Source organism: Penicillium roqueforti (genome assembly GCF_015533775.1).
Source record: "Penicillium roqueforti strain LCP96 04111 chromosome Unknown scaffold_03, whole genome shotgun sequence".
NCBI classification, from domain to species: Eukaryota; Fungi; Ascomycota; class Eurotiomycetes; order Eurotiales; family Aspergillaceae; genus Penicillium; species Penicillium roqueforti.
Genome location: NW_024067567.1, coordinates 51,640 through 74,687, shown reverse-complemented (window position 1 = coordinate 74,687; position 23,048 = coordinate 51,640). Strand labels below are relative to the sequence as shown.

Here is a 23,048-nt window from a genome sequence, read left to right as displayed (position 1 = left end):
ACAACGTATGAGAGGCGGCAAAGGGGAATCACTTATAGAAGAAAAAAAAGTAAAGAAAGAGGGGGGGAAGAATGTCACAGACACTCTATCTGCAACTCCTGCGAGACACCAGCCCGATGTCCCCGGTGAGCATCTGTAATCTGCGGTGTCAGAGGTCTTCTCTGCACAACCCGCTCCTCCGGGGTTAAATGATCGATCCTCATGCCGATGGGAACCAGAACCTGCTGCTTTGCCCGTGAGACAGAGACAGTGCGTGCTATAGAGACCTCAACCCTTGGGATAGGACGTCGGGGCTCGGGTGCAGGCGCCTGTTCAGCGGTAGCAGGTGTCTCAACGGCATCGACGAATGGCATGCGCATGGAATCTGCTGGCGATGCGCCAGATTTAGGACCGGTTGATGCTGATAATGGAGACATGATTCGGTCAATCTTGTCCTGGGTAGGGTTTAATGCTGAAGGAGAGCTTCGGGACGGACTGCTAGATAGTGTGTCTTTCGCGGGTGGTTGCGGTCGGTCTTCTGTTTGAACTCTGAGACATGGTCGCACTGAGTCGTTGGTTCTTTGTTGGCTCGACGTCATATTTGGCTGGTGTTGCGGTGAAGTAACCTGAGACTGTTTTTCTATGGCTCGTGGCAGGGAATTTTTCCTCGGCTGTGGATGAACCCAGGGCTGAGCGACCGGCTTTGTTACAACAATATTGTGTGGTTGCACACTCTGTTGTGGTCGGGTCTTCTGCGAGGATAGGGTGTTCTTGTCCGGTTGAGAAATCTTCTGTGATTGAATTGTTGTCTGTGGTTCCGGCTTGATAGCAGGAAGAGGTTTGTCGTAGCTACTAGAGGACTGCGGAGTATTGGAACGCTCGGAGAAAAGCTTCGGAATGACAGGTGACTCGAACGATGAGACGCTATCCATATTTGAACCATAACGAAGCTGTGGCGCGGGCATCCTTGATGGGCTTTCGACAGGGAGTGTCTTTGCTCTTATCAATGGGTTTGGTCCACGAGAGAAATTCTGAGTGCCGAGTATCTGAGCCGCTTTCGAAGGGTGTGAAGTTGGAAATAAAGTAAAGTCTGACCGCGCTGGTGATGTTGCCCGGCGGCGTTGGGGCACTGGGGGTGGTGCTGGCTTGAGGAAGTCCTATATCAATGCATCTATTAGTCTCATACCGGTTTCTAATCGATGAAAGTCCATACATTTGCGTCTGGTACGAGAAGATTGTCCAATGTCTTGGCCCTTCTGGCCAGCAGTGAGGGTTTTTGGTTCTTGTTGACGACATCGCTGAACATGACACTGTACCGCTCCATCTGAATATCCGGGATTTCGACACTTAGTAAGAGACCATGGGTACTTGATTCATCTTTGGTTGGCTTGTTGCCGAGTGAAAAATTGCGACTCCGCTGGGGGGTTTGATCGCTTCGACCAGGCATCTTTCTGGGTTCGACCTCAAACTTCGGCCACTCCTCCGTCGAGTTCTTTCTCAGTCTTGCTTTCGGTGGTTTCTCTGGTTGCTTATAGTTGTTGCTGTGTGGCTTGACCACGCTTTCTTGTGCGCCATCCGGGATCGATATAGGCGCATTCTTTGCCTTGAACAATCCGCCGATCTTCTTCCACTTGCTGGGCTTATGGACTGAGTCTCTTTCTGCGATAATGAATGTATCAAATCTGGGTGGTGGTAGCGGCTCATCTTTGGTTAACATGCCGGGACTGCCCAGCGCAATGCCAATCATGTGTTGCTCGGTTTGGGCATGGTCAGTCTGAATGGCTTCATCTGGTGGTGCGGTTATGCGAAAGTCGAAAGTTGCACCTTGGCCCGATGGTGGCTTTTTTAGCCACCCGTCTCCCGCAGAGGGCTGGCTGAAATCCCACTGGCCAATCATGGGTTGAGCTGGACGCTGTGAGGCCTCAAGAGAGAAAAGGTCGTCCCGTGGTAAGGCATCGGTATAGGTCAAAACAGGAAAAGAGATGGTCTCCTTAGGTTGGGTGCGTGACCGGACTGTTGTCATGCCCCTTGCCATCTCTGTAATTGTATATTGGAATCCAGCCGATAATAGGAATGAGTGTTAAAAGGAGAAAATGATGGAAAATGATGGTATTAAAGGAGAGCAGATAGTAAAAGAAGAGACGAGCCTTCCAGAAGGCCAACAAAATGAAGGAAACGAAACAAATAGCAAGACATCAGGGTATAGGCCAGTATATTAATGAAACCAGAGGAACAGATTGAGTGGAGAAATCAAATAACCATATAAACGAGAGCTAGAGTTAACCAACCGGTCTAGTCTGGGACTAAACCAACGAAACATGAGAAACGAGGCCAAAACTCGCAACCTCATTCTGTTTTGGAATTTGAGGGGCCTCTCGGCGTTAATATTCACGCCCGTGTGAGATGCTTATTTCCCGCCGGACGAATGAGCGCATTGGTCGACGGATTAGCTCGCTACCAGGCCGGAGGCGTGTTTCACCTGGTCAAAACTGAGACAATGGCGTATTATTTTCCGTTTTACCCTTGAATCAGGGGGGTTTTGGCTCTGGAGCAATAGCATTGGATGCCCACATACTCAGTACAGTGCAGGGTCATGAATGTCGTGACTCGTGAATTCTCCAGCTTCGCATTGTGAGTCGCCAATGCAATGTGATGCCAAGCCTGTCTCTATTTCCAATGGGCATATCTCAAGGTCTAAGTACTCCGTATGGTGTACGGAGTAAGAGACAAGGCTGCCTGAGACGAAGATAAGACCATCTGAGACGAAAGATGAATCTGCTATTGGTAAGTAGCGGTCAGATCACCCCCTTGAAGTTTTGGGGTTTAGGCACTGTAAGGCAGCAAAGCAGTAAGGCACCAAGGCATGCAGGCATACAGGCACTCAGGCACGCAAGGCAGCATGATGATCGAGTCCCGTGATCTCCCGTGATGATCGACGGTACATGAAGTGACTGGGCTAACTGGACTGGACTGGTACCGCGGCATGTTATATGTATGTCATACATATTCAATGCTGTACTCGACATGACTGCCTAGAATCAACAGAAAAGTTGTTGATGTTAAGCTACTCTGTATATTTAAAGATCTCCCACCGCTACTTGGAGAATATCCGATATCTTATACACAACTCCACACCCTACACACCCTACACACCCTACACAATTATTACAATGTCCCTAGCATAGACAGATTGAATAAGATATTCCGAATCGACGCATCAATAGACATACATAAACAAAAATAAGCTTGTATCCCAAGTCAGTTGCAAACGGTGGGATCGTCATATGGCGGGGTCCTCTCCCGACCGCCACAACTTCTTCTCCCCCCACCAACTCCCCTTATTCTCCCAGCTCTCCTTTTTTTCTGTATATTCAAAAGGTGCGCCCTGAAATTTCTGCTTTCTTCTCTTCTTGACTGTCTAACTCAATCAACTCCAGCGTTATTCTCTCAGCTTCTTTACAGTCATCATGGGCGAGCACTCAGCAATCTGGCAAAGTATGAATCACCTTGCACTGCAGACTGCAGACTGCAGACTGACAGGTCGGCCCTTGCTTCTTCGAGTTCGCTAACATGAGATTTCCCTCGAACCAGGCTATGTCGACACCAGGTAAACCACTGTCCCTCGTCAACCCCAGATATATTCCTCAATGCTACCATCGAAACCGAATCATCTCACCCGTGTTATCCTGTACATATACTGACAAGCTTCTTTTCTCACAGCCTGATGGGCTCGTTTCAATTCGACAAGGCCGGTATTCTCGCCGCTGACTTCTCCGGTGTTGAGGCTGCCTCGCCCGGCTTCGCGGTAAGCTCGCCTATTGTTTTCCCTCGTGCGGGGTGGGGTCACAGGCTTCGACACATTCGCTAACGTTATTGGTTGTCGAAATACAGCTCTCTCAGGAGGAGATCAACTCCCTGATCACCGCTTACACTTCTAGCGAGAAGGCCTTTTCCTCTGGCTTCTCTGTCTGCGGTGAGAAGTTCGTCACCATCCGGGCTGACGAGCGCAGTCTATATGGCAAGAAGGTAAGCATATCCCTTCGACTCATAAATACCTCGGGAATTCTATCAACGCATACCACTGGAATCTGGTCTAATCTATTTGATTTGTGTTACAGGGTAAGGAGGGTGTCATTATTGCCCGCGCCTCCTCTTGCACCATCATCGGCCACCACGGCGAGAATGTCCAGACTACCAACGCGGCGACCGTTGTCGAGAACCTCGTTGATTACCTCAACAACCCCCGGTAAATTGGAAAATATTCAAGGATAACTAAATGATGTGATGAGTTGAGGGGTTTGTGAAGAATAGGAAATAAAGCAGCACTCGACTATTTCTCTTTTGACCCCAGCGTGTTTTTTTCGCTTATGCTTCTTTTCTTGCTTTGTGACTGGATCTCTTTGCCTCAATCGGTCACGTCAATCTAGACATACCTCCCAATGCACAGTATGAGGATACGAACCAGATTGTATGAGGCATTATGTAATTTGTCTATTCTAACATGCATATTAACTGATTACCAGCCGCGCTGGAAGATCAATAAGGGTCATTATTAATACATAAAGCGGAAGGCCGTAGATGGATCGTATCATCCATGTATAGCACAGCGTACTTGCACACAAACAAGGTGATGTGCATCCGATATCCGGTAAGGGTACATCGTGAAATCCACATACTCGGAGTCTGGGATACCATCAAGGAACCTCATTGTCGAGTCGTGATTTGTATATACTCATACAGGAAGCTCGGCATTGCTCCTCCCACCAGCAAGCACCTCCAGCCCACGCTGGATATACGGCCCTACCACAGGGATGTTGCCCGCAAATTGACCGATGGTGACCAGGAAGTCGCCAAACAGGATGAACAAGCCGTAGAGTTCTATCAAAAACCCAGTCAAGGGCCAGCGGAAGAGAATAAGGAGGATACCAGCGGCGAAAGCAGCAGTGCCCTTGAGTTTTTGCGGGCGCGTGAAGAAGACCGTGGTTTTCCTGACGCCAATAATCAGAGTCAATCCGATGAGAAAGAGGACCTAGCATTGTCAGTTAGATGTAACAGTTTTGTTAGAGCATGTGGCACACATTTCCCATGGCGAGTCTAGTTAACAGGCATTAGCATTTATTCTCCCGAAAACGTGAAACGTCTGGATAGACATACAATGACCGGTCAAAGAACATCAATACTCCTCCAAATAGGAACAAGCCTCCTAATTAGCAAAATGAATTAGTTCTCGGGTCCGAGTAATTAGTGATTTGGGAACGTCGATCTCGTACCGGCGGAGCAGAAGATCACACCGATCTCTGTTATATAAATTAGCCTATGCTCGACAATTGCTACACATGTACTGTCACGGTAGTGAACATCACAGCTTGTAGAGCGAATGCGACTGACTCTGGTTCTCTGTTAACCACATGCTAGGCATCCTTCTTTTATTTCAGGTTCGACTGTTGATGATGATATATGGGACCGAAGGTTGCGCAAATATCGGCGATGTACTTTTGTAGGACACACGACACCTATCACTGGTGTGCGAAACAAATGATCTTTGATGGTTGTAGACTCGGTAGGGCGAAACCAGGCAGATGCAGCAGGGACAAAGCGGATATACCTTGGGCGTCGTTCAAAGTGGGTAATAGCGAGTCTAGGTTTGCAGTATGCTCACGACGTGCAATGTTCTCGACACAGATCAAGGTAGCAAAAGTCCCGAGGCACGTAAACAAGTCAAAAATCACAATTCTGCCGCCTAATCAGCGCCAAGCCGGGAATGGTAGGCGGTGACTCCAAAGCGCTTATATCGCGGGCTGATCATTCCGGTTTTCCTTTCCCTTAGTCTTCTCCAATTTATTGGCAATTGAACAAGGTCATTAATGATGTGATAGTTTCAATTGCATAGATTTGTGACAATCTCAATTTTCAGTTCTAAATCTACTGGTATTGAAATATACCGAACTGAATCACACAATATTGAGCACAGCTCATACATACTGCTACTCGCTATTGCAGAACCTTCCTCTCTATGTATTTTTGTACATGCCACGCCGCGACGACAGTCTCTTCGGATTCTGTAACTGGTGCCCTGTTCCATGGGGTGTCGGTAATAGTCGAGTGCTTCTGCACAAGGCGAAGATCGACTCATTGATCACGAATAAGCCGGAGCGTTTTCTTGAGCCTGTCTCGAAAGGGACATGGTGGGGTGGAAAAGGCTTGACTGTGTTGGTCGTACATAACGCTTATTGACGATTCGTATTTTTGTCTAGTTCAATTGATTAGTAGTGCTCTGACAATCCAGATTCGTTCTTGTATGACATACCCGTTCTTATATGATCGTTCGTTTGGGAATTGAATAAAGTAAGCAACGGCCGCCTTTTACTTCAAAATAGTGTGCGCCCCGCGGGCTTCCAGGTAGTTTTCTGGAACACCCTGTGCCAGAGTCCGGATCACCTTATAAATCTCCTTGTTGTGATACCGCAGCCGGGTCTTGGGGTCGGTGTAAGGTCCATCCAGGCCCGTGATGTCGCAGTAGTGATGCTGGTAGGCAGGGTTGAACGATGGTGCGGATTCGATGTTCGTGTAGGTGACAGCAGGACCGGTTGGGAATGTCGCCCGGGCATTCTTCTCCAAGACGAGAGTCGAGAGGTTTTGGGTGGCCTGGGACAGGTTGGGTGCTGCCCCTTCTGCGGGGGTTTGTGTGCCATCGGTGAGAGCGCCCGAGTTACCAGGCGTAGTTTCGCCCGAATTGACCTGAGTTGCCAGTACTGAAGCCTCCTTCCGAGAGGCCTCCGAGATAATCTGCTTCAGATTCTTGTTGCGCCGCTGGGACGGTTTCCAGTGAGGGTTGCGGAAGGGCTTGGGGACATGTGAAATGTCTAGAGTGTTCAACAGCTGCTGGTGAGCTTCATCGTTGGCAGGAGTTGGTGGAGGCATGATATGGAATATGATTCAGGATCTCAAACGGATAAGGTCAGGTCCAACGTAAGAAGCAATGCAAGTAGTATCCCCGGCCCGCGAAGTCTGTATAGCCGCACGTGATCTCATCCCGATTAAGTCCAAATAAACACCTGAACGTCCAATACCCACACACATTACTCAATATTCAGTCATGGTACGCGGTTTCTCTTCCCTGTATCAATTTTGATGCGATCTGAAAGATCCCAGATGCTGATCTCTCCTTAGGAAAGCCCCCACGAGCATCAGCAGACGGTGCTGCTCTCTCGCATCATCACCAACGTCGTATGTGACTGAACCACGTCTGCAAGATATACTCTACTCAACTCATACATAGGAGAAGCTCAATGAAGCCATTATGGTCATGAACAAAGGTCTCCAGGTAGGTTCAAGCCTCTCATTGATATTATCATGTTATTGACTCTATCACAGGAAGTCAACATCCAGAACATGAACGTTGAGCTTGTGGCGCAGATGTTTAAGAACTACCAGTCTAATGTTCTCTTCCATCTTGAAGGTATATATGACTATCATATATCAGAAAACCTCTACTAATACCCTCTAGCTACCGAGAACCTCCAAGACCCATCCTGAGGAATTCTGAGGATGGATAATTTCATGTAACGAGGAAATGTATGGACGAGCTTGCAATTAGTCAACGATACCAACTTCTAAATTCAATAACTAGGCACATTTAAATGGTTGTAATCGTTACATCCCTGTGCTCCGTACTCCGTACCAGCGATAGTGATAGCGATAGCCTCTATTCTTGGCGGTCCAACTCCGCCAAACTCATCAACCGCGTGTGTGTCCTCTTTGTTAATCCGCTACCCTTTCTGCGGTTCATTGGTTTCCTCATATCCAAACTTATTCCCATGCAGTGAGCCCTCTTCGCCATCTACAGATCTCCGACCCCAATAGCTCCTGGTTTCTGGAGCGCAGCCCGCCATGACGATTACCTCTGTGCACACCCTCCTACCAGCTCGCATTGCATCCAATGCGAGTGAAAAACGAACCGAGAAGCCTCCTCCAAAACTTTACACTGTACAAGACTTTCCATTCAAGGGCTACCACCCTCCGCAACCCGAGGGATACCAGCAGAGCAAAGCCCATCCCGACACCAGTGCTATTGTCATTGACAATGGTAAGGGATTCCATAACTAGAGTTTGTGATTCAATTCTCCTAACAGATGTGGTGCGCAGGCTCCCACCTCGTCAAGGCCGGTTGGTCTTTTGACAAAAACCCCCGATTCGCTATACCTCCCGTTATGAGCCGATACCGTGATCGCAAGCTCAATCGCCAGTGCCAATTTATCGGATACGATGCCTACGTCGATGCGACCACGAGGGGACAGCTGCGCAATGGCTTTGACCCGGGCTCCAGTGTTGTCGGTAACTGGGATGTCATGGAAGGCGTGTTGGACTATTTGTTCCTCAAGCTGGGCGTGGACGGCGCAGATGGGGGCGTCGGTCGCCCGATCTTGATGACGGAGCCAATCGCCAATATGCCATATTCAAGAAAGAGTTAGTATCGGGCGGTTTTAGGGCCAGTATGGCTGTTGTTGACACACCTCCAGTGATGAATGAGATCCTCTTCGAATGCTACTCCGCGCCATCGGTGGCCTACGGTATCGATTCCCTCTTCTCCTATCGCTATAATGGTGGAACGGATGGTTTGATTGTGGATTCATCGCATACCTCTACTCATGTGATTCCGGTTATGAACTCGAAACCCATGCTCTCCAACTGCACTCGTCTCAACTGGGGTGGCCTGCAGAGCGCCGAATACCTGATGAAGCTCATGAAACTGAAATACCCGACCTTCCCGACTCGTTTGACAGACGCACAGATGGAGGAAATGGTTCATGAGCACTGTTACGTCTCACAAGACTACGAGCGCGAGCTGAGTGGGTTCCTTGACTGGACCGGGCTCGAGGACCGCGACCGCGTCATTCAGTACCCGTTCACGGAACACATTATTCAAGAGAAGACAGAAGAAGAGCTCGCGCGGATTGCGGAGCGCAAGAAAGAGAGTGGCCGTCGCTTGCAAGAACAGGCGGCAAGAATGCGGCTTGAGAAACTAGTGAAGAAGGAGCAAGAGCTGGAGTACTGGAAAGATCTGCAAGAGACCCTAGCTAACGAGACCAAGAAGGAAATCCGTCGTATCCTTGAAGCCGAGGATTTGAAAGACGAGGCGGCACTTGAAAAGTTGATTCGCGAGCTAGAGAAATCTATCAAACGCTCGCGCAACAAGGATCTGGGCATTGAAGAAACTGAGGAGCAGCCGGAGGAAATGACATTCCCTATGCTCGATATCCCAGATGACCAATTGGATGAGGCCGGATTGAAGGAAAAGCGACACCAACGTCTCATGAAATCTAACGTCGATGCCAGACTACGTGCCAAAGAAGAGAAGGAGCGCGAAAAGGCTCGTATTGAGGCAGAGGAGCGTCTAGACCGTGAGACGCGTGAGAATGATTTCGAGAACTGGATTGCAAAGCGTCGCAACAATCGCCAGGTATCTTGGCCAAACATGATATCCTCGATTTCCGTGCTAATATTTCTCAGGGCATTCTCCAAAGAATCAAAGACCGTGACCGTTTCACGGCCGATCTCGGAAATCGCAAATCTCTGGCCAGTCAGATGCGTATGAAGACGTTGGCTAACCTGGCATCTGACGGTCCTAAGAAACGCCGTCGTGGTGGGGATGACGATGACTTCGGTGCCAATGATGAGGACTGGGGTGTTTACCGCACCGTAGCTGTTGGCGAGGGTAGTGACGATGAAGAGGAGGAGGATCTCAACGGTATGCTCAACTCTGTAGAGAAGGAGCTTCTGGAGTACGACCCCGAATTCACCGAGAACAACACTTTCGCCGCACAGTCCGACTGGACGAAGAGTCTTGTGCACGCGTTCCTTCGCGGGCCCTGGCCTTTCGATCCGGAAAGCCAGCGGGAGGCACACCAGCTCCATCTGAACGTGGAGCGCATCCGTGTGCCTGAGGTTGTGTTTAAGCCGTCCATTGCTGGCCTCGACCAAGCCGGACTGATCGAGATTGCGGCCGATATTATTAACCAACGATATTCCAATCCCGCAGACCAGTCCCTTCTTTTGAAGGATGTGTTTTTGACTGGAGGAAATACGTTGTTTACCGGTTTCGATGAACGCTTCCGTAAGGAAGTCCGCGGGTTCCTGCCCATCGAAGCTACACTGAATGTACGCAAGGCATCGGACCCTGTCTTCGATGCTTGGAAGGGCGCAGCACAGTGGGCTTCTGGTGGTGACCTAGGCCGATCCTCGGTCACGCGGCAAGAGTACTTGGAGAAGGGCAGCGAATACATCAAGGAGCATGAACTCGGCAATGCTACATGGTGAGGTTTAAAAAGCGCGTTCTAAGAACGCCTGTCTGGGCGCACTGGAGTCGAATGGTTCTACTTATCCGGCGTGGTATATTAGGACATGTTTATCTGATACTTCAAAGATTTTATTGCAGAGTCCGGCGGTAGTAAGCGAAATATGACATGTTCAGCCCTCTGTATGGTTACTTTAACTATGTTAATAGAGCCGGTCTTGCCAGAGCATGGGGTAGTAGAGGTGATAAGTATAGGCTATCTATGCATCTCGATGGCAAGGGACCCGGCGAACGTATTCATTCCCCAGGTGAGACACGCTCCTTGCATTTATCAATGAGCCATGTTTAAGTTAGCTGGTCTAGAGGACTGTCGATCATGGCTTATGCAGGGAGACCCCGGTAGTCAACTATTGAAGCTGCATATTATAGTCTTGTTTTTCTCATGTCTCGATGGTTATGCACCGGCGGTGCCATTCACTCTTTCTCGCTCTGATTGGCACTTGATAAGTACAACACCACAAGCTTAGGCAGACGTTGGATTATCCTCCGCAAACTGCCGACTGGGCTTTTGTTTATTTGACGTTATTCTCGAAGTCGCCTTCTTTATGTAAACCTCTAAATCGACCTCACTTATGTCTTTGCGTACGAGAACATGACATTGCCATTACCACATGACCTAGATATCGACGTCGTATAAAATAGAACTAAAATGAACTTACTGCACGATATAGTTCGAATAGCTACACAAATGAAAAGGTAAACAAATTTTCAACTACCTCTTCCGATAACCTGCAGCAGAAACCATTCCAGATTAGGATATGGGCCAGACATAGTGACTTCATCCAGATGCCATCATGACGCACCTAGAGAGTTTTTGCTTTTCGTCCTTGCTGACACTGGCCATGGACTGTGGTGGGTCTTATTGCATTTTATACCTAGCGTCAGTCTTGTTTGTTTGCCTTCGTTCATGCTAATTCCGAGATATAAAGTCCTTCTCTTTGCTCATTTGCCATGGAGGCCAACTCTTTTCCCCCCTCGCTGTATCGCGCCCCCTTTCACGTTTTATATACTTCTTGGTCCTTATATAAACGATGGTCTTCTCAACGAACATCGCTCGTCCACTGCAACTGGCTACTCGCGCCATGCAGTGGAGTAGCGCTGTCATTGTCATGGGCCTGACCTCGTTCTTCATCAATCGCGGTCCCCGTGGTCAGCATACTATCTACCAAGAAGTCATTGTACGTTATTAGCGCTCTATTTGATCAAACAGTTTTCACAAAGCCATGGAATCTAACTGCAAGCTTAGGCTGTCCTCTCAGTCGTCTTCTTCCTCTTGGCTTTTATCTCGCCATTCCTACCCTCGTTGAGCAGATTCGTGCTCGCTATCGACGTGGTATTCTCCTATCTGTATGTCAGCATTCGATCATAGTGTCTGCATCGAAGTCTCTAATATCCATTCCAGCTGGTTGACTGCCTTTATCTTCTCCGCACAAGACTACAGTACGAGACGGTGCTACTATGCTATTCCCGCGGGTCTCAACTGCAATAGCAAGAGAGCCAATGAAGCTTTCATCTTCCTAGCTTTGTATGGCCTGAATGCCCCCAGCCGCTATGGATAGGTGAAAACTAATATATCGCAGTATCTTCACCTTCTTTGGAATCTTCCTTGAAACCGCCGCTCTATGGGCCTATCGCAAGGAAAACACCACCGAACGCAGTTATGAGGATAAAGTCCATATTGAGACCCGTCCACCTCTTGATGCGCCTACAGTTCCTGCAGTTCCTGCTGGAACTGTCTAACCGGTGTTTCAACTACTTCTCTGGATAAATATGCATCTACTATCTCTTGTTGACGTTCTCAATCATTGTGGATATATCATTTACTGGGATGTTCAGGAAACCACCTTGTGCATAATACCTTATATCTGGACTCTTTGATTCTTCCATTAGCCTTCTCTTTTGGTTTTATCTCGGTGGACTTGGATTTTGGCAGGGGCCAAATTGAACATATGTTTCTATGAGCGGGGATGGGAGGGTGAAATTGATATCTGATGGACAGTATCGCAGGCTCGGGATACGACCTTGCAGTGTGCTCTCTCCCAATAACTTAATCCATTCATTACTTATACTGTGACCGAAACCTTCGGGTGTCCGATATGGTGATACCTTTTCCTTTTCTTAATCAACATTACACGACATACTGAAGAGGCCTCTCCCATTTCAGGTTTTTCATTATGTTCTAGCCGAAGGGAAAACATAAAGGTTAAACAATAATGGCCTGATTCGCATAACTGAAGTAAAAATATTGGAAGTAAATGTCATATGACTGCCAGCAAAGCTGTATTTCTATTTTATTGTCTGACTATTTACAAAAAAAGTCAAGTCTTTGCTTAATTGGACTCGACATATCACGCAGAGCTTGGTTGAAGGATAAATGTTGGGACGGTTAGATACTAGCTCGGCGAGGAGCCATCGTCCGCTGCAACTTGCGCTTTTCCTCGGTTTCCTCCGTGATAGGCAGTGAGCCCTCGCTCCTCAAGCGGTCGAGGAACTCCTTTCCATATGCATAGCCGACTTGGTAGATCTCGTCAAATTTGCCGAACTCTAGGGTACCATATGGGTCGACAGGAGGACGCATGTATAGACAGCCAGTCGTATTCTTTGCGCGCTCGAGATTGTCGAACGATGAGACATACGCCAGTCGTGCTTGTATTTCGGAAAGTGTAGGTGGGTTCGGGAGCGAGGAGAAGGGATTCCACCGGTTGAACACTGACCAGAATCCTGACAATGAGTCTCCGAATCCCTGGGGTGTGGTGTCATCGATAGATCCAACATCAATTGCGAAGATAGCATCCGCTCCAAGACTTTTCATGTGCGCCACTGTGAGATTGTCGATGTAGCCACCATCCAGGAGCATACTGCCTTCATCACAGATAGGAGGTATCAGGCCGGCCAATGTCATCGAAGCCCGAACGTACCGCCAGACGTAACCAGACGAGTGATACTCAATTCGGGATCGGCTGATGTTGGTTGTGTTGCAGTAGAACTCCAACCAGAAATCTTCGATTTGGCTATCTCCAAATGTCTTGAAGATTCCCCGGTTGAACTCATGACCTGTGGTGTAGGAAACAGTGGGATAGGTCAAATCCAATGCAAACCGCCACATACTCCCCATGCGCCCGGAGAACTTCTTAGCTCGCCCGTACATGGGAACAACATCAGCGTCACGCGCGTAAAGAGCACCAATGAAAGAACCAATCGACGTGCCACCTATCATATCAATTGGGATCCCGGCCTCCTCGAGGGCTTTAATAACTCCAACATGCGCAATGCCACGCGCTCCACCTCCGCCCAGTACAAGACCCACAGACTTGCCGCATAAACGCCGAGCCAGCCGATGGAAATCACCCTTGAAGGAGGTTTGCGGGGAATAGAGTGGAGACTGTTGTGCACGCCGGGACGTATACTTTTGGATTTCGGCTTGCAAAATTTGCACGCGCTGCTTCAGCACAGTACCGAACTTCCTAGTCGGCGGGTGTGAAGGCTCGGTGGTCGAGCGAAAGCCCATTTGAATGTGGTGATGGCCGCCGTTAATCCACACCCGGTTCTTCAGCCATTCCCGAGTCAGTCCAGGTGCACAGTAACGCTCTGCGTGCAAAAGAACTAGTTCTTTGCGAGCAGTGGTCTTCATGCCTAGCAGGAAGCGCTCATATTCACCAATTCTAGGTGAAGACTCGGCGAGGCCCACCAACAGGATAGAGTCAGCTTGCGCAATGCAAGTCTGAGTCCACGGTGCGTTCACATTGGTGTCAGCGATGTACAAGACCATTCCGAATTTCTCTTCGAGGTCAGCCAGGTATTGAGAAAGCTTAAGCTTCCCCATCTTAGTGAAGGCGTGGCGACCCAAGTGGTTCAAAATTGTCGCTTGGTTGAGTGATGTGACACCTCTGGGCACACCAATTTGGTGCAACGCCTGCAAGAGTCTATGTCCAAATTCTACGACCGGGACGCCAGAAATGATGGGAAGAATTGCCACGGTGCGAAGATTGACTGTTGAGGTTGCAGTCTGAACACTGCCAGTCTGTCCCTGTTCAATCTTCTTTTCGGCCAGCGGATGCTCGACTAAATCACGCATTCGCTGGGCAATAAGTTTAGAGACCTGCATGGTAATTCCAGGATGTTCCTGAGCGAGACTGTTGAAAAGAGACCGGGGGAACTTGGCTAGTTCCGTTTCCCGGATAGCATGCAAGGTAGACGGTCTTGTAGATTCAGTCATGACCTCGAGTTCGCCAACACTCTCGCCCTGGCCGTGTTCACCAATGACGGTTATCTTGCCGTTTGATCCCTCAAGGACAGACCTCAGGCGACCGTTCAGAACAAGATAAATAGCATCGCTTTCATCCCCTTGGTGGTAAATCACCTGCCCTGCGCTGACCTGCACCCACTCCAGCGCGAAATCAATGTGGAGCAGCAAACGGGGCAGCAGAATTGTCAACCGCTTTGCTAGCGTTAACAGAGCAGTTGGATGTCTATCTGCGATTCTCTCAAGGGAAGCACGGGGAAGGAATCCAACGTAAACATCTGTCTTGGCGACAACATCGGTGTACGAGCGGTACGATGCAAGAGCACCTACATACCCTTGAATGCCACCAGGTTTGATCAGGTATAGTGATTTGCGGGACTGAGTCTTTCGTCGAGGGTCATTGCTGCCCGCTGCACCAGCGCGCGACGATGATGTCGTTGTTCGTCTCAGCTTCGGGAACAGCTCCTCTTGCGCTTGCGAGCCAGATACATGAGAGGCCCCAATAAGGGTGTCATTATGTTCATTCGCCGGAATACCCACGTCCAAGAATCCGTCAATGACGTAGTAGAGACCTGGATGGCGCTCACCCTTTTCCACTAAAACCGAGCCTTGGGGAAAGTAAACTACTTCAATGTCATGTCGGAGGTCTTCCCGTAGGTTGATGACAGGCGAAGTCCCCCCTGCACTTGTCACTGACATGGAGGACATCATGGATTCAGTTTCGCCGTCACCTGACGCTTCATAGGGATCGATGAAGCCAAAGGCATTGGAGAACACAGCCTTCTGGCGGCGGTTATCGTAGGAGAGTAGTCTCGGCGACGCATCACCAGAGTGGCTGCTCTTGCGCAGAGCATCGCGTGTGCCTTCGGTGAGCCCAATGCCCTTCATGATACAGTCCAGGATCGACTCGCGGAAAATAGCGTCCTCGTCAACTGACTCTTTTAGCTGGAAAGTCGAGGGTAGACCATTCATTGCAGCTGTGGATACAAATTGAGGTTGCTCCCGCTCAGTAAGAGGAGTCTGGAGGCGAGGTGCCAAATTTTCATGTCGCGGTCCAAACCGGGACAATTGTATTGTCGATAGCAAATCACCGGGGCTAACACTTGCCGAGTCCCTGTCAATGAATGGTGACGACCTTTGTTGGCTATGGAGTGTGAGGGGACGCTCACTTGACACCTTTGCTTGTAAAAAGGCTTCTTTTCTGAGAGTACTGCTCGAGCGTCCTCTACGGCCCACAGAAGGATTGTGAAGAGCAATGCCTTTTCCGATTTCCTCTGGTCCCAATCGATCTCGCTCTCGTGTGAACTTGTCCTTCAGACGATCCAAGGCACTCCCTCGAAGATTATTCGGAAGGTCCCAAGAGGTGAATTTAGACATTTGCCGCTCTATGCCTAAAACCTCGCTAGTCAGGCCCAGATAAGAATGCGCTGTAGCAAACGTTACCCGCTGGAGACGTGTCAGGATAACCTGGACAATGTGTGACGTTGCCCGTGGGTAGACTCTGGTCAGGCGGCGGAATGCGCTGGCAGGGATGATAGCAATCGTCGTGTCTACTGTAGCTCGTGCCACAATATCTGGGTGTACCGACTTGCGGCTTTTTTTCTGGGCATTGTGTTTAGTCTCCGAATGTGGGGAATGTCTGTGGTTCTGCCGGGGCATGGTATGGCTCTCTCCGAGATTCAGCGGAGGCACTGGTGGCAATATATTGCCAGATCCAAGGGATGCAGTGTTCAAATTCCCGGCCTCTCTCACGGTGGACCCGGGACTGACAGCAAAGGTATCAGGCACATGAGTCTGGCCAAGGCTAGGACTGGATATACTGGAGCTGTGACTTCGGGAGTTACGAAGCTCAATGTCTTCGGTAAACAGCTGGAGAATAGAGAATAAAGACGACATTGAAGCGCCGTTCTTGACTTCAGTGAGGAGCTGATAGCCCTGTCGGTTGTGAATGTTCCGGTCCTCCTCGTCTGAAGAGGCATCATCGTCCATATAGATATTCTCTCGCGAACCTGACTTCCCTTCGCGTGCTGATTTCACGAAGATCTGGACCAGCCCATCCACAACCATGCAGAAGCCCTTCTCCTCCTCCAGCATGAGCGTCTCTCCCGCAATCAGCTTCCTAGTTTGCATCGTCCGGGTAAGTTCGTGGAACACGGGCCGTTCAAGGTACCCAAAGACTTTGATAGCACTGAGGAATTCATCCAGATAGTTGGCAAGTCCTGGTTTCGAGTCCCCTTCCTGGATATCAGGGAACAAATCGACCTGGGCTTCTTTGCGTTGAGGCTCCGGGGGCAGGCGACTGTACGTGTTCAGGTACCGGTAACGGATGAACCAGCTGAGGGTCGATACAATGGCAAGGAAGATTAACATTCTAAGGGTCATGAATGGTCAGCAACGGTCAAGAATGAAGTTAGCAAGACCAAGACCTACATGGTGGTGAAATTCATAGTGAACGTCAAGCTCATAGAGAAAAGCGTAAAGAGCCATGTGGGGAGTGTAATTGTCGCGAATGTGATTATCGAGTAGAGAAGGCTTGGGAGGGTGTGAAATACTAGGGTAAACACCCATCCGATCCACCCCATCATGGTTAAGGGAGCTGGAGGGGACTGCGGGGGTTGAGAGAAATAGGCGCTAGAAGCGAGGGAATTAATTGAGGTTGAAGTTGCAGCCGTTAGGCTGAGGGCGAGGGACGGGGCCAGGCCAGCCATGTTAAACACATGCAAGATTGGAGAGCTCCGCTTTGTGTTCCACCTGGGCAGGTTTGAGGTCGAGACTAACTCAGATTGACCTAGACCAATTCGGAGTTGAACCCAACCGTGGGCCCATTAGGCCAGAAGATTGGAAGCATCGTACTTTATACGGAGTGAAGTGGTAGGTGGGATATGGATGGGAGGGGAGAGGGAGGTTCCTAGTTCCCAAGTCACCTGCTTTACGTTTAAAGGCGGAATGTGAGATTCGCATTTGTATCAGTTTATGATTTCAACTCATGATAATATTCTGTTAGCCTATTCTGTTCCAATTAATATTCTAATGTTATTATTTTATGATCCTATGATCCTATGATTCCAAAATATCCCGGTTATAACAGGCCAATCCACAGTGATGTAATTGTTTACAACATCAGGCCTTACACACGCAGGTAACAACACAACTTCAATTTGATATATGTTGATACTTGGAATGCGAGCAGATCTGAAACATAAAGATTTACTTTGGATGTATAAATTAGAGAAGTTGTAGATCCCATTGGTGTGTTCTACATAGCCCTTTCACGCAAGCTGTACAGCAAATATATATGCAACGTTACAGTCTCAAACCCCCGATACAACTAGAAATAAGAACAAGCTAAATAAAAAGCATTGGGCTTAGTTCGACTGCGAATAAAAATACATAGATTAATAAAAAAATATACTAATCTTCATGAATTCAAGTCTCCAACATGGCAAAAAAAGTAAAGACAGCCCAAGTTGACCTTCCACATGGCAAGTTTCCGCCTTGGCTACGCTTCCAACCTTGGAAACCAATGCTCCCCCTCACTTCCTTTTGCGGATTGCTATTCTTCTTGTTTTTGGTAAACACCCTTGCCAGTGGTCTTGCGTTTCTAGATTCTGTTGTCGTCTGGGTTCTCAGAACCGCGGCAATGTTTCAGGTACCTATTCGCCCTTTCGATGATGTGTGCGCCTTGTGTTCTCACTAACACCGTCACAGCGCCTCCGCGACGCCATCGACTCTCGCATTGCAGAGGAACAAGCACGTCAAAAGTCCGCCCAAGATAACATCGAACGCTCCAATTCCGCTCGCCGTCCGCCCGGACGTAACCAGTCCCCGAGTCGGCGCGCCCGTCCTAGACGCAACACCGGTACCCCCGTTCGAGGGCCCGACCCCAAGGAGTTCGAAGCTGAATTCACCATCGGTGACGATGAATCCATCAGGTCCGGTACTCCCCGAGCAGATACACCAGAGCCTGCTTCGGAAGTAAGCGCCCCTAACGAGGGAGAGAGCCAAATGGCCGAAGGCAAACCGGCGGAGACGCCCGAGAAAGAGACAGGAGAGACGGAGACCAAGGAGGCACCTGCTGTGCTTCCACCTGATGTTCGCGCGAAATTGCGGCGACTTGATAAGCTGGAGTCCCGATACCATGGTATGTATCTGCCTGACTAGACTACAGGGCACACGACTAACTGAACGTATTAGAATTGCTCAAGGCTTACCGTACCGCCCACTCGCGAGTCCTATCCATTGAACCCTTCGAAGCTGCTTTGCGCGAGAACACCCCCCTCACCTCGATTGGCGAACCCAAAGCTTTCACGGAATACCTCAACCAATCAACCCTGAAAAGCGATATGGTCATGGATGAGCTGAAGCGCGTCACCGAAGAAAGAGAAGACTTCAGGAAGAAGTTTGAAGAAGCGCAGCAGGCTACCAAGGAGGCTTTGGATGAGCTTACTGGCCTCAAAAAGGAGAAACCCCAGACGGAGACACCCATAGGGACAGACGGAACACGGGAACAAGCTAGTGAAGAGTTCTTTTCGTTTGATAATGAAGTTCCCCGATTGGAAGGCGAACTTAAGGAGAAGAAAGAAGAGGTTGAGAACCTCAAAACCGAGGTCGAAAAGCTCAAGCGCGATATGTCTGTCACCCGCGAGTCGACCGAAGGTATGGTGCAGAATTTGGAGACAGCCACCCGCGAGCTCGTCGAGCTGCGGGAAACCAAGGACAATCTAGATGCTGAGATCAAGACTCTACAAACCTCTAAGAAGGCCGATGTCGATGACCTCAAGGCGAAGCTAGCAACTGCGGAATCCTCTCTCAAATCAACCACATTGGAGGTCGAGAAGTTCAAGTCGCAGCTCAAGGAGAAGAGCGAGGAAATCGACAAGCTCCAGAAACAAGCCTCCGAAAGAACTGAGTCTGATTCGACCCTCGCTGCTGAGTTGGAGACGACCAAAGAGGAAAAGAAATCCGACGAGAAAAAGCTCGTTGTGCTCCAGGGCTTAGTTGACAGTCTCCGATCTCAGCTTAAAGATACCGAATCTACCGTGTTACAATTGAAGACTGAGATCGACGAGAGGTGCGAACATTCTGCCAAACTACAAGACATTTTTGATCTTGTGGATGAGAACTTGAAAGAGAACAAGGCGTGGGTATCTACCAAGGAGAAGGTTTTCGTTGGAGAGTTGGCCGACTTCAATGAGGTTATCAAGACCCTGGTGCCGGTCAAGGAAGAGCCCAATTCTACTGTCTTTGCTCCTGTCTCTGCTCCTGTCACTACCGAAGGAGAGACACAACCTGCTCAAGCTACTGGTGGTGGCAGCAGTGGAGGAAAGAAGAAGAACAATAAGAAGAAGAAGAAGGGTGGTAAAGCAGATGAACCTTCTAAGTCGACTGATGCAGCCCCTGCAGAGCAACCGCCCCCAGAGGCGCCTTCCACAGCTACCAAAGAGCTGGATGAACTCAAGCAAAAGATCGAATCTCTCACCCTGCAATTATCCGAAAAGGAGGCCGCTATCGACCGTCTCAGTTCCAAGCTAAAAAGCGAGGACAATCTGAAGGAAGAAATTGAGTCCCTGCGCGATGACCTTATCAATATCGGCCAGGGGCATGTGGCAGCGAAGGACAAGATCAAGGATCTTTCAGAAGAAAGGACCTCTCTTCAAGAAACCATCAGCAAGCTCGAGAAAGAATTGGCGGAACTCCGCACCAGCAACGCTTCGACCTCAGCTGATTCGGCGAAGGTGCATACTTCACTCAAAGAGGAATTCGATAACCTCAAGGTCCGCTCTGTTACCTTGGAGACCGATCTTTCTGCCGCTCAGCAGCTGGCTGCTACTCGGTTCAAAGACCTTACAGACCTCCGTGAAACTCTTCAGAAGGTTCAGCCCGAGCTGCGCAGCCTACGTGCTGAGTCTTCGGAGTTGAAGACCCTAAAGGAGACCCTCGCCAGCAAGAATTCCGACCTGAAGGTCCTCGAAGGCAAGCATGAGGATCTGTGCGCTGAGCTGAAGACATTTAAGTCGAGAATCTCAGAGCGTGACGCAGAAGTGGGCACCCTCACTAAGAAGATCCGACAGGAGACCGACAGCCGATTGAAGGCGGAGGAGTATCTTACTGTTGTCCAATCCAATCTACGCTCTGCTGAGGGCAAAAAGCAAGATGCCATCAATGCCAGAGACAGAACTGCTGCCGAACTCTCCAAGACCCAGGACGGTTTGAAGAATACTCGCGCCAAGATGCGGGAGATGGATGAACATATATCTCAGCTGAATAAGGAGCTCGGAAGCCTCCGAGAAGAGATCCAGCTAAAGACAGCTCAGTACACTAGTGCCCAGAGCTTGATGAACAGTATGCGTGATCAGACGACGGAAGTTGCAATGCAAATGAAGGAGGCTCGTGAGCGATGCGAGAGCTTGGATGAAGAATTGGCCGACGCCCACCGTCTGCTGAGCGAACGAACCCGCGAAGGCGAGACCATGCGCCGTCTGCTCAATGATATCGAGGGTCGTTCAGAGGCTAAGGTGCGAGACTTCAAGGAACGCATGGAGGCTGCTGTCGAAGAGCGAGACCGTGCCGAAGATGAAGCCAGCACCCAAGGTCGACGCCGTGCTCGCGAGATGGAAGAACTCAAGGCTAAGGTCCGTGAAGCCGAGCGCGCCCTGCGCACGGTGGAACAGGACAAGGAGGAGCTTGAACAATCCCAAAAGGACTGGCGCCGCCGTCGTGACGAGCTCGAGTCAGTATCTGAGAAGTCATCACAGGAAGTGGCAGAGATTCGACAGGCCATGGCCGGTCTACGCGATGCTCTCGACGAAAGTGAGAAGCAAGTTCGCGACCTCGAAAAGGACAAGGCAGAGCTTCGTCGTTCAGTGGAAGAGACAAACAGCCGACTGGAGAAGCTCCGAAGATCCCACAAGACGCTAGGAGAGGACGTCCGCCTACGTGGCTCCCCGTCCGGTCGACCATCCTCGCGATCATCTACGGATTCAGGCTCTCGTCGGGCCGTCGTATCTCCTGGCAGAAGCGAGACTCCTCTTGGACCACCCAGTAATGCATCTATTGACTACATGTACTTGAAGAATGTCCTTCTCCAATTTTTGGAACAGAGGGACAAGAACTATCAGAAGCAGCTAATCCCTGTTCTAGGAATGCTGCTCCATTTCGATCGGTGAGTTTTTAACTGAACCTTCTCTTTACAATGGTCACTAACAAACATAGAAACGATGAGCAAAAGTGGATGTCGGCCATCATGTCCAAATAATTGGCGTTTATACCCATGGGCGTTGATTGCTATCTGAGTCCCCTGCTCTGTACAATATCATTCTGTAGAGATAATAATATGTTTCCGCTATCAGACCATACCCCTTTGCCTATGAAGACAACGTTGAGATATCCTTATCCAACATCTAACTAGTTAGAAGAGCTCGGTAATATTACCTAATCCGGTATAGTAAAATCCTGGGGTTATCGCGAAGCTTCGCCAAAACAAGCGACGCGCATATACTAGCAAGTACAAAAGTCCGAGAGAAGCAAATAAAAAACAGCTAAGCTCTGTAATTCGTCATGGATTATCTTCGTCCTCTTTCCAACGCCATGGCCGACCAACCCACCATTCGTCTCGCGACGCCCGAGGGCAAGTGCATTGACCCCAAAGCTTCTGAGTAGCTCCCCAATTAACATCAACTAGATGTCCCCTTGATCCTCCAATTCATCTGTGAACTAGCCGACTATGAAAAAGCCCTCCATGAAGTTGAAGCTACCGAAGAATCCCTCCTAGCAACTCTCTCCTTCCCTGGTACCCCGCCCAGGCGCGGGGCGGTCTATACAGCTCTCATTACCCCGCCGGCTACTGCCGACACACCGAACCCGATCCCCGTCGGCATGGCCTTGTACTTTTACAACTACTCAACCTGGAGATCTGCCCCCGGTATCTACCTCGAGGATCTGTATGTGCAGCCTAGCGCGCGGGGTAACGGGTACGGCTTCAAGTTGCTCAAGTACCTTGCCAAGCAGGTGCTGGAGGCATCGGGTCGGCGATTGGAGTGGAGCGTGCTCACGTGGAACGAGCCTAGTATTAGGTTCTATGAGCAGGTTGGTGCGCGCGGTATGGACGAGTGGATGAAGATGATGGTTGAAGGGGATGCGTTGACTCGTTTGGCGGAGGATGTGTAGAGGGATGCATGGGTGCTGGGCGGGATAGGGCTGGGTTGTCTTTTTTTTATACTACGAAAGGCACTGGGAACGGATCAGAGTGGTTTATTTATATTGTAGCAGCTCATTGCAGATCGAGAACAAAAGTGGGCTGGTTATGCGTGCATGTTTAGCAAATATCTATGATCACGGCTACATATGGCTCAATGTCATATTTTCGAAAAAAGAAATTTATATCCAAGTATTAGAATCCAAATCTCACGTCATTGATGTAATTGAATACAAATAACATCCAAGTTGGGCTGTGAGGTAGATCTAGGGGCGAAG

General features: G+C 49.4%; 10 protein-coding genes across 10 annotated transcripts; 6 read left to right on the top strand and 4 right to left on the bottom strand.

Annotated features, from left to right (window-relative positions):
• Window positions 1-74: 74 nt before the first annotated feature.
• On the bottom strand, window positions 75-2,014 carry LCP9604111_2453 (uncharacterized protein; the record flags this gene model as incomplete). Its single annotated transcript, XM_039069932.1, has 2 exons — window positions 75-1,136; window positions 1,193-2,014. The coding sequence occupies 2 exons, from the start codon at window positions 2,012-2,014 to the stop codon at window positions 75-77; spliced, it is 1,884 nt and encodes a 627-aa protein (XP_038931205.1).
• A 283-nt stretch (window positions 2,015-2,297) lies between these two features.
• pfy1 (profilin) lies at window positions 2,298-4,229 on the top strand (the record flags this gene model as incomplete). Its single annotated transcript, XM_039069931.1, has 7 exons — window positions 2,298-2,377; window positions 3,330-3,357; window positions 3,417-3,474; window positions 3,571-3,586; window positions 3,700-3,784; window positions 3,871-4,005; window positions 4,098-4,229. The coding sequence occupies 7 exons, from the start codon at window positions 2,298-2,300 to the stop codon at window positions 4,227-4,229; spliced, it is 534 nt and encodes a 177-aa protein (XP_038931204.1).
• Window positions 4,230-4,711: 482 nt separating this feature from the next.
• LCP9604111_2451 (uncharacterized protein) lies at window positions 4,712-5,398 on the bottom strand (the record flags this gene model as incomplete). Its single annotated transcript, XM_039069930.1, has 5 exons — window positions 4,712-5,008; window positions 5,058-5,073; window positions 5,134-5,182; window positions 5,250-5,276; window positions 5,368-5,398. 5 exons carry the CDS (start codon window positions 5,396-5,398, stop codon window positions 4,712-4,714), a joined length of 420 nt encoding a protein of 139 aa, XP_038931203.1.
• An 808-nt stretch (window positions 5,399-6,206) lies between these two features.
• LCP9604111_2450 (uncharacterized protein) lies at window positions 6,207-6,900 on the bottom strand (the record flags this gene model as incomplete). The annotated part of the gene is made up of 3 exons (XM_039069929.1): window positions 6,207-6,229; window positions 6,287-6,291; window positions 6,347-6,900. 3 exons carry the CDS (start codon window positions 6,898-6,900, stop codon window positions 6,207-6,209), a joined length of 582 nt encoding a protein of 193 aa, XP_038931202.1.
• Window positions 6,901-7,075: 175 nt separating this feature from the next.
• LCP9604111_2449 (DASH complex subunit DAD4) lies at window positions 7,076-7,515 on the top strand (the record flags this gene model as incomplete). The annotated part of the gene is made up of 5 exons (XM_039069927.1): window positions 7,076-7,078; window positions 7,150-7,206; window positions 7,259-7,303; window positions 7,354-7,438; window positions 7,487-7,515. 5 exons carry the CDS (start codon window positions 7,076-7,078, stop codon window positions 7,513-7,515), a joined length of 219 nt encoding a protein of 72 aa, XP_038931201.1.
• Window positions 7,516-7,869: 354 nt separating this feature from the next.
• LCP9604111_2448 (actin-related protein ARP5) lies at window positions 7,870-10,296 on the top strand (the record flags this gene model as incomplete). The annotated part of the gene is made up of 4 exons (XM_039069926.1): window positions 7,870-8,065; window positions 8,125-8,445; window positions 8,499-9,439; window positions 9,490-10,296. 4 exons carry the CDS (start codon window positions 7,870-7,872, stop codon window positions 10,294-10,296), a joined length of 2,265 nt encoding a protein of 754 aa, XP_038931200.1.
• A 1,068-nt stretch (window positions 10,297-11,364) lies between these two features.
• LCP9604111_2447 (MARVEL domain-containing protein) lies at window positions 11,365-12,073 on the top strand (the record flags this gene model as incomplete). The annotated part of the gene is made up of 4 exons (XM_039069925.1): window positions 11,365-11,511; window positions 11,580-11,680; window positions 11,736-11,858; window positions 11,914-12,073. 4 exons carry the CDS (start codon window positions 11,365-11,367, stop codon window positions 12,071-12,073), a joined length of 531 nt encoding a protein of 176 aa, XP_038931199.1.
• Window positions 12,074-12,719: 646 nt separating this feature from the next.
• On the bottom strand, window positions 12,720-17,161 carry nte1 (lysophospholipase; the record flags this gene model as incomplete). Its single annotated transcript, XM_039069924.1, has 2 exons — window positions 12,720-16,947; window positions 17,007-17,161. 2 exons carry the CDS (start codon window positions 17,159-17,161, stop codon window positions 12,720-12,722), a joined length of 4,383 nt encoding a protein of 1,460 aa, XP_038931198.1.
• Window positions 17,162-18,216: 1,055 nt separating this feature from the next.
• LCP9604111_2445 (putative vesicle-mediated transport protein (Imh1)) lies at window positions 18,217-21,831 on the top strand (the record flags this gene model as incomplete). The annotated part of the gene is made up of 4 exons (XM_039069923.1): window positions 18,217-18,225; window positions 18,285-18,717; window positions 18,771-21,738; window positions 21,789-21,831. 4 exons carry the CDS (start codon window positions 18,217-18,219, stop codon window positions 21,829-21,831), a joined length of 3,453 nt encoding a protein of 1,150 aa, XP_038931197.1.
• A 332-nt stretch (window positions 21,832-22,163) lies between these two features.
• On the top strand, window positions 22,164-22,742 carry LCP9604111_2444 (GNAT family N-acetyltransferase; the record flags this gene model as incomplete). The annotated part of the gene is made up of 2 exons (XM_039069922.1): window positions 22,164-22,203; window positions 22,258-22,742. 2 exons carry the CDS (start codon window positions 22,164-22,166, stop codon window positions 22,740-22,742), a joined length of 525 nt encoding a protein of 174 aa, XP_038931196.1.
• Between the last annotated feature and the right edge of the window lie 306 nt (window positions 22,743-23,048).